General features: G+C 37.6%; 1 protein-coding gene across 1 annotated transcript; it reads left to right on the forward strand.

The window, feature by feature from the left end:
* The first annotated feature begins 2,418 nt into the window (after positions 1-2,418).
* LOC107680487 (keratin, type I cytoskeletal 47 kDa-like) lies at positions 2,419-9,026 on the forward strand. Its single transcript, XM_016476371.1, has 9 exons — positions 2,419-2,783; positions 3,493-3,621; positions 3,881-3,963; positions 4,127-4,283; positions 4,382-4,543; positions 7,199-7,324; positions 8,399-8,619; positions 8,722-8,816; positions 8,908-9,026. Exons 1-9 carry the CDS (start codon positions 2,508-2,510, stop codon positions 9,012-9,014), a joined length of 1,356 nt encoding a protein of 451 aa, XP_016331857.1. The 5' UTR covers positions 2,419-2,507; the 3' UTR covers positions 9,015-9,026.
* The last annotated feature ends 587 nt before the right edge of the window (positions 9,027-9,613 follow it).

The raw sequence follows: 9,613 nt of genomic DNA on the forward strand, positions 1-9,613 counted from the left end.
TGGACATCCAATTTAAGATGTTGGCATGAAACAGATTTGGAAAATGGTACACGGTTTCTAGCTGATTCAGGCTGGTTATTAACTGAAACCAGCTAAAATGACCACTTGGTGGCTTGTTCATTGCTGATTCAAGATGGTCTGCCAGCTTCATACCAGCTAAAGAATCAGAAAGACCAGTTTAGACTAAAGAATCAGCTAAAGACAAGTTTAGACTACCTACAATATCAAATAAACATTTAATTTTTCAAGATGATTTCTTAAGCATGGATATTTAAGAAAAATTTGATTTACCTGATTAGTCCTGAGCCAGAAAGGTTTTCAACAGTGTAAGGATAAAACTTTGTAATCCAAAATTACAGGTCAGTCCCTTTATATTTAAATGTTCAGGTAAAAAAAAAAAGAAAAAAGGTGTGAATCAATGGAGTTGGATAATTGTTCAGGAGGAGGAGCATGTTTAAACAGAATACGTCAGACATGGCAGTAAACTGAACATGTGAAATTCAGTGGTTATTGATGAGAATTTAACATTCGGTTAAATAATGGGAAACAGCATTAAAATGAATTTGACCTGTAAAAAGGAATTAGCAGTGGATTTTTTATTCATGTCAGCATCCAAGTTCTCATCTAATCAATTGTCCTCTTGTAATATTATATGATGTGAAATCAATGTGACCTTTTTAAAACTGTCATTATTGATTCAAATGAACTGGTGGAGAAAGGCTGTGACGCAAAACTTTTGATTTTATTGCCGAGGAGGAGTCTGTTGCTTCCTCTCAGGACCATTAGTTTTATGTATCTAAAGATTTTACTCAAGAACTCAATCCTATGCTATCGTGTGAGTCTGAGGTGAACAAACAATTGCCAGTCCACCGTTGAATGCATGGTCTATAAGGTATATGACATCAGATGCTGCTCGATTCGAGCATTTTCCCCCTTTCCATATCTTTAGCATTGGTTAATGATGATATAATGGCAATCACATTTCATCCAATCTATGAATTTGTGGAAAACACATTAAATATTCAGTTCTCATTTAATGACTGAAGCAAACCATTTCTGTATGAGCATCAAATTTCATTTTGATATTTTTTTTGGGGAGCATTAAGTAAGAAATGTCAGGATGAAATGCCTGTTCTGAAATTAAAAGCCTTATTACAAGAATGAAGAACAAACTGAAAGTCTTACGTCAATCCAAACATGTATGGCAAAAGAAAATGTTCTGAAGAATATCAGTAACCAGTTTCGGTTACCACTGAATTTCATTGCATAAAACATTTTCTTTTATGTTCCACGGAAGAAAGAAAGTCATACAGGTTTGGACCGACTCGTGGGAGAGTAAATGATGGCAGAGTTTTTATTTAGGTGAACTAATAAATATTTGAACAGAATCGCTTTCACTATTAATATTTAAAAAGCTTGTGTCTGCAAAATCAAAATCATGTGGTCTAAGCAACATGGAAAGATTAAAAAAAAAAAAAAACAGGAAATGATACCATAAATATATTTTACCTTGAAAAATATATTTAAAGCATTTTTAAAATGACACTCTAGACAAATGATTTTCATTACTCAAAAGAAAGATGCATTTAAGTGACAGATTTTGGAAATCTACCAAGGGGATACATGCTTTTACAAGTAAAAATCCACCGAGTGAAATACTTTCTTTGAAATGGGTCGAGCCTCATGAATTTGCATGCAAGTTCTGACAGTAGAAGTCAAAATAGTTTGAAAGCATGATTGATTTCCTATGAATTTTACCATTCACCCATTTTTAAAACGTCAACAGCTATATCCCCTCTCTGTCAACTCTACCAGCTAATCCGTTTTATCAGGGGTTACATCTGTACGTTTCAAGAGATGGTGACATTAGGCTACTGATGGGGGAAATGTACTTAAGAGATGTGTTTTTACTTCATTCTGACACATGAATCCATTCATCATGAGTGATGGTTATTGTTTCGATGCATGGCATTTGAGTGTGTTTTTGTTCCAAGCTTGAGAGAGAACAATTTTTGTCATATTACCTAAATGCCAAAGCAAAACCTGATGAATGTTGTGGTGAATCCACAAAATAAATAAACATCTGAAAATGGGTTTAAGATGTGTCACATGTATGTGTATAATTAATGGCTGCATTTAAAAGAAGAAAAAGTTATAACTTTTCATAAAAGCCACTGTTAATATTTTGAACTGGCATGTGTCCAATACAAGCAATCAGTTTATACGCCAGTTAAACAGTTAAAGATGTAATCACTCTAAGCCACAAATCATTTTACAGGTTTTGGAAGGTCAAGGGTGTGATAGCAGGTTTTGAAGTCAATGGTTTTAATCAGCATCCGGGCACAGGCGGGTCTCACTCACATTCCATCTATTCACTGGAACTGGAAATCTGACACCGTGTGGGATGCAACAGGGTTATATAAGACAATCTTTAGTGCAAATTAGTTTAGGTGTTTAGTTTTGACATTGAAGGACATCCTAACTTGCACAGATCTTCTGACTCAGCCATGTCGGTCCGTCGCAGCAGTAAGACGTTCACCACTCGGAGTGTGCTCGGGTCATCTTCCTCTGGTGCACTGGTCATGAACGGAGTGGGGAGTTCAGGGGCCTCTTTGTCTTTTGGTGGACAAAACTATGGCAGCGCTGGGGGCTTTGGTGGCCGCATCTCCAGATCTTTGTCCACTTCATCCTTGACGACGGCTGGTTATGAGGTCACGCTGCATGGCAATGAGAAGCAGACAATGCAGAACCTCAATGACCGCCTGGCATCTTACCTGGAGCGGGTAACACACCTGGTTAAATTGTAACAGAAATTACATTTAAAAAATCTTATCTTCTAATGAACACTGATGAATGATTTTTAAAACGCATATTTATAAAAACATTATATACTTAAATATTTGTATAATTAGTGTATAAGTCAATAACAATAACATTGTTTATATATTAGCTCTTTAAAAAATAAAACTATCAAATTATTTTACTTAATAAATATTATCTTGTAAAAGCCATGACTAGAATCCCTAAAGTTATTTTTAAGTAAATGTTATAGCATTCTAGGTTTACATTCTGTGTTATAGATGGAACAATGCATTATAATTCATATTCTTGTTCATTTTATTGAATTCTTATTAAGGTTTTTGTTGTTGCTTTTTGTTTGTTTGTCTTTAAGGCAAAAATGGAAAATGTACTAAGGTTGTTCATTTTACTATTTAGTAACATTGGATTACTGTATGTGGATACAGTTATTGTCATATTTTCATATAATCATTTATAATGCTTTTATTCTAAATATTTAGGCCTAATCAAAAAATTCAAATAACTTTATTTCTGTAATTCTAAATCAAGTCTTAATATTTCTGCATTTCCTATGATGTAAGATTGTACAATAACAATTCGGCTACATTCAGCCTCGAATTTATGTGTTGAACTTCCGCCTAGTCTCATCTTTAATGATTTTCTGAAGATCCGCACATGTGTTTTGTGTTTTAGGTGCACACTTTAGAGCAGGCCAACGAGAAAGTTGAGCTGCAAATTAAGGAGTTTTACGACAACAAGAGGCCGCTGCAGAGCAAAGACATGAGTGCCCATTTCAAAACCATTTCAGAGCTCCGCACACAGGTAGAGCTGCTGTCAATCATCCCAAGGATCACACCCTTGAAATGACTGAAATGGCATGTGGTGAACACTGCCTCACCTTGTGCCATTATGCCATGCTTTGTGTTTCAAATATCACACATACCACTGTTCACACGCTGTTTAGCATCAGTGTTAAACAGTGATACTTTCTCTTTTTTTAATGCAGGCATGATGTTGTTATGCTAATTTTAAAGATATATTAACATCCCGTGACTAACCCACATTCCTATTTTTCCAAAAGATTAACAGTCGTTTTGTGGAGAACGCTGCGCTCCGTCTGAAGCTGGACAACACCAAGCTCGCAGCTGAAGATTTTCGGCTGAAGTATGTGATGTGTAAACCGACACTCAGATTTTCAGACTGCAGATTTCTTTTTAATTTTGAATAGAATTACACAGAATGTTTAATTTTTAGTGTTGGTTGCTTCATCTTCAGGATTATAGCTTAAGAAATACCATATACTCATTTTTCTCCTTGGCTTTGGCAGGTATGAGGCGGAAATGAATCTGCGTACGGTCGTGGAAGCGGATTCGGCTCGACTGCGGGGGGTTCTGGGGGAGATCAAACTCTCCATTGGAGATCTAGAGAACCAGCTTACTGGACTGAAAGAGGAGCTGCTGTACATCAAGAAGAACCATGAAGAGGTACCTTTTCAGTGCACCCTCACACATTTAACCAATTATTTCACAAGAACAGTTTTTGGAAGAGTGAACGCTTCTTTCTCTCCTCTTCTTTTCCACAGGATCTGCATTTGTTGCGGCAGCAGCAAAGCGGCTCTGTTAATGTGGAGATGGACTGTGCAGCTCAGTCAGACCTTGACAAGGAGCTGCAGGAGATGAGAGCGCAGTATGAGATGCTTATTGAGAAAAACCGCAGAGAGGCTGAAAGATGGTTCCAGAGCAAGGTGAGCCAGTAGGACAAGTTCACCTTCGAGAAAACAATATGTTAGACCTAGCAGAGGCGGGTGAACCTTTCTCAGGTGACAGGATTTTAACATATAAAGAGAATGGAATGTAATTCATTGTCTCAATGTTTTTTTAAAGTAAATCCCCTAATAATGATTGAGATGTCAACTGTCTGATGATACGCTTCAGAACAATGGACTTTATAAAAGGAATGTGATTGCGATAGTCAAGTAATCATTAAGTCTTTCTGCTGTCAAAACTTCCGAATATTTCACGTTTGTCTGGCTTAGACAACTGTAGGGGCAGGAACTGCTAAAGCAAAAGTATTTTAACGCAGTCTATTAGAACATCCCAAGGTCATTATAAACTTTCATGGCAATTTATAACTATATTATGTTTTGGCGAATTGGTAGCAAATTTGTATGAATTCATACAAATACATTTGTAGGGCCCTATGAAATTGTAGTTTTTTATTTTTTTTCCAAATTACATTTTTTTCCATTTTAATTTTTCTGCACTCCGTTTCTTTCCAGTTTAAATTTTTCTATACTCTGTTTTAATGGTTAAATTAAATATGAATCAAAAAGCATTAATTGAAATTAATTGTCTGACTAATTGAAATAATGAAACACATAATTTGACAGCAATTTATTTTGTTTCTCAAATTCAGTTTTTTGTTTGTTTTTGTTTTTACCAAATTCTGTGTTTTCCATTACTTTTCTGAATTCCATTTTAAATGTTTCATAAAATTTTAATAATCAAAAGCATCTCCAATTAATTTATTTAAAAAAATTTATTATTATTATTTTTTATTTTTTTCAGAAATACTGTGTAGGCCTATTTACATTTTTCATCTAAATAATTTATGGTAAATATTTTTTCTGGTAAATATTACTTTAAAATAATGTTTTGTTTTTATTTAGTAGTAGTAGTACTATCATTACATTAAGTAATATATTTTGTCACTGTAACGAAGGGGGGCGTGACAACGGAGTGGGGATCCACTTGCAGGCTTTATTAAAAGAGTGTGGTCAAAACAGGCAGTGTCCAGTAACAGCAAATGGTAATATCCAAGGCAGAGGCAAAAGAGTAATCCACAAACAGGCATAGGTCAGGGCAGGCAGCAAACAATCAAAACAAGGTAATAGTCCAAGGATCCAAACACGAGAGAAGCAAAAACTAGGAAAACAGGGAAACTAGGAACAGGGAAACTGGATGGGCAGCCAGTTCATAATTAGACTAATTCACTGAAACTGGCAAGACAGACAGTTCAAAATCAGATTCAACAGCAGAATTTAAACAAAGACAGTTCAGAAGCAGCATCTTTGGCCATAACAGGGCGAGCAGAGAGTTCAGGGGCAGCCCTTTTGACCAAGACAGGACAGACTGAGAGTTCATAGACGGCCTTCATAGCCATGACGGGACAGGCAGAGTTCACAGATGGCCTCCATAGCCGTGACAGGACAGGCAGAGTTCACAGGCGGCCTCCATAACCGTGACAGGACAGACAGAGCGTTCACAGACGGCCTCCATAGCCATGACGGGACAGGCAGAGAGTTCACAGATGGCCTCCATAACCGTGACAGGACAGGCAGAGAGTTCACAGACGGCTTCCATAACCGTGACGGGACAGGCAGAGAGTTCACAGATGGCTTCTATAACCGTGACAGGACAGGCAGAGAGTTCACAGATGGCTTCTATAACCGTGACAGGACAGGCAGAGAGTTCACAGATGGCTTCTATAACCGTGACAGGACAGGCAGAGAGTTCACAGATGGCTTCTATAACCGTGACAGGACAGGCAGAGAGTTCACAGATGGCTTCTATAACCGTGACAGGACAGGCAGAGAGTTCACAGATGGCTTCTATAACCGTGACAGGACAGGCAGAGAGTTCACAGATGGCTTCTATAACCGTGACAGGACAGGCAGAGGCCTCCATAGCCGTGACAGGACAGACTGAGAGTTCACAGACAGTCTCCTTGACTGTAATAAGATAGGTAGAGAGCTGATAAGTGGATACCACTGACACGGAGGTTCTACAGCAGTAGCATCAGTAGTTTCAACAAACGCAGAGAGTCATGACAGAAGCATCAGGAAACAGGGAGAATTCATCAACATTCTCCTTGACAGGGTAGATACGAAGTTCAGTTACTGTCTCTCCAACCGTGACATGACAGGCTAAAAGTGCATTACTGGGCGCCACCACCACCACGGAACTTTTATTTTGACGGGTCCTGTTACGACCTTTATGTTTCACTTTGTAGCCTATATGATATGATGACAAATGCTCATGAAGTGACTCTCAGAGCAGTTATATGATGTGTTCCTGTACTCATATATTGAGGCGGCAGAGGCTGAAAATACCGCGAGTGTCATGCGCTTCAGTTTGTGTGTAGTACGAAACCGCACGTCTGCGCCATTCCTTCACATTGAGACGCACAGAACATGCAGATTCATATTTAAATAGTATTTTGTGGCTTAAAGGGATAGTTCACCCAAAAATTACTCACTCATGTCGTTCCAAATACAACCCTTATGAACGGAAATGTATAGACACTCGCAGCAGGCAATATTCTGACTGACCAGACCAGACTGTGTTTTTTTTTATGATCATGTATTCCTCATTCCTTTATCTGTGTCATTAATTTTTAGGCGGAGGTGCTGCAAACTCAGGTGACCAGCAGCTACACTGAAATCAAGACGTCTCAGACTGAGCTCACTGATCTGAAGAGAACTTTCCAGAGCCTGGAGATAGAACTACAGGGGGTTCTCACAATGGTATATTCTCACAGGAGATATATGAAAATCTCTGCTTACTTTTCATTATACAACAGTTATTTCCGGTCCTCGAATGTGATTGGCTGAGCAGCGTTCCAAAAGCCCTTATTATAGGCACCAAGATTTTTTACTGTTTGTATCATTCCGCTTTGGTAAAAATCCAGTCATCTTAATAGGAATTCACACCTTTGGGAATATCTTGTGAGGTGAAGCAGATTTTGCAATCAGTGGGTCATGTGAATTCATCTCATTGACCAACAGAAAGCTTCTGCATCAGTCATTTCAATAGGAATCCACGGATTCGAGTCAAGTTACTGTTTAATGAGTCACTAAATCATTAAAACGATTCATTCAAAAACAAATATTCATTCCAGAAAGAAGTGACTGTGAGCAGCAAATCATTCATTCAACCAATTTGTTCAGAATTGTGACTTTTTATTTCACAGTTCTGACTTTCTCACAAATACGAGTTTACTTCTAGATTTAAGAGATATAAAATTGCAATTCTGAGAAATAAAGTCAGAATGGCAAGATATAAACTCGCAATTGCATGTTATAAAGTCAGAATTGCGAGATATTAATTTGCAAATCTGGCTTTTTTCTCAGAATTGCGACTTTATATCTCGCAATTCTTTATATATTGCAATTCTGACTTTATAACAAGCAATTGCAAGTTTTTTCCTCAGAATTGGATTTTATAACTCGTGATTAGGAGCTTATATCTCACAACTCCATGAAAAGAAGTCAGAATTGTGAGATATAACCTTGCAATTGTACGAAAAAATTCAGAATTGCAAGATAAAAAGTTTCAAAAAAAGTTGCGTGGGCTTCCATAGATGGTTGTATGCATGCATTTGTTGCAAGAAATAACTGAAAATGTTGTGCCTAAAATGTAAGCTACTAAGTATTAATTTCTTATTTATTGAATGTTATAAAAACAATCATGCTCACACTCTCAATCATGCTGTTGAACTTAAATAATTAAAACAGCTAGTGGACTTAACATGGGTTATAATATAGTATTTCCACTTAGGTATTTAATTTACATACTATGTGTATACTCATTTTGCACAGAAACAAAATCTGGAGCAGGGTTTAGCTGATGTTGGCATGCGTTATGTGGCCCAGCTGAGTCAGCTGCAGTTGCGCATAGACCACCTGCAGGAGGAGCTACAGAAACTCAATTCCAACATCCAACAACAGGCTTCAGAGTACCAGATACTGCTGGACATCAAGATGAGGCTGGAGATCGAGATCGCTGAGTACAGGAGGCTGCTGGATGGAGAAGCTCATACGTACGTAGAACATATTTGTTTGGCTGTTTTCAGTAAGTTAAGTTGGTGAGCTTATGCGCTGTATCAGCTATGAGACCCAGAGTATATCGTTGTGTCCTGTAGGACCTTCATAAGCACATCTGCATCTTCCACGACTAAAACTTCCGTGACAGAGACAGAAACTGTGACCAAAACGGTGGAGATAAAGGAAGAGGAAGGTGAGTGAAATGAAATTCTCAGCCAATGCAGTGCAGAAATGAATGAAACCAGGCAGTAATACATATGCGTCTGTTTGGTAAACCCTTATAGAGCATAACCCTCACCTCCAGCGCCGAGTGAAGGTCATTGTGGAGGAGCTTGTGGATGGTAGAGTCGTATCATCTTCTGTTGAGGAGAAAGTCCAAGAAATTAGCTGAGAAGATAAAGCAACAGCATAAAACAGTTTTACTTGTAAACTAGAGTATATAGATAAATGTTAACTCTGGGGTGACCATACGTTCTCTTTTACCCTGGCTGGGATTTCTAAATTGCCTAAAATGTCCTGGATTTAAAGGGGTCATATGATGCGATTTCAATTTTTCCTTTCTCTTTGGAGTGTTACAAGCTCCTGGTGCATAAAGAAGATCTGTAAAGTTGCAAAGACTAAAGTCTCAAATCCAAATAATGTTCTTTTTAGCAGCATCATATGACCCCTTTAACTTCGATTTTCTGTTGTTTTCGTACTTGCTGAAGGTATAATGATTGAACGGTAGTTTGGCCAATAGCGTGCAGACATTGCACATAATCAACCAATCGTGGCTCACGAGAAGGCTGGATCTACAGAGAGCAATAGTATCTTTAATAATGTAAATTGGACTCAAGTTTGGTCGTTACCTCAAAAATTCCTCCTTACAAATAAGGTTAAGGAAATCTCATATAAATTAATTAATAGAGTTTATCCAACAAAAGAATTCCTACAAAAATTTAAAATTGATGTAGGTTTAAAATGCTCTTTTTGTGAATGCTCCACTGAAAC

Source organism: Sinocyclocheilus anshuiensis, unplaced genomic scaffold, assembly GCF_001515605.1.
Source record: "Sinocyclocheilus anshuiensis isolate Anshui unplaced genomic scaffold, SAMN03320099.WGS_v1.1 scaffold308, whole genome shotgun sequence".
NCBI lineage: Eukaryota > Metazoa > Chordata > Actinopteri > Cypriniformes > Cyprinidae > Sinocyclocheilus > Sinocyclocheilus anshuiensis.

Excerpts from the sequence above, each read along its gene's own strand:
- LOC107680487 (XM_016476371.1), top strand. The coding sequence starts at position 2,508 with ATGTCGGTCCGTCGCAGCAGTAAGACGTTCACCACTCGGAGTGTGCTC. Across the intron at positions 2,784-3,492 it reads TGGCATCTTACCTGGAGCGG|GTGCACACTTTAGAGCAGGC; the intron begins GTAACACACCTG and ends TTTGTGTTTTAG. Across the intron at positions 4,544-7,198 it reads AAAGATGGTTCCAGAGCAAG|GCGGAGGTGCTGCAAACTCA; the intron begins GTGAGCCAGTAG and ends ATTAATTTTTAG.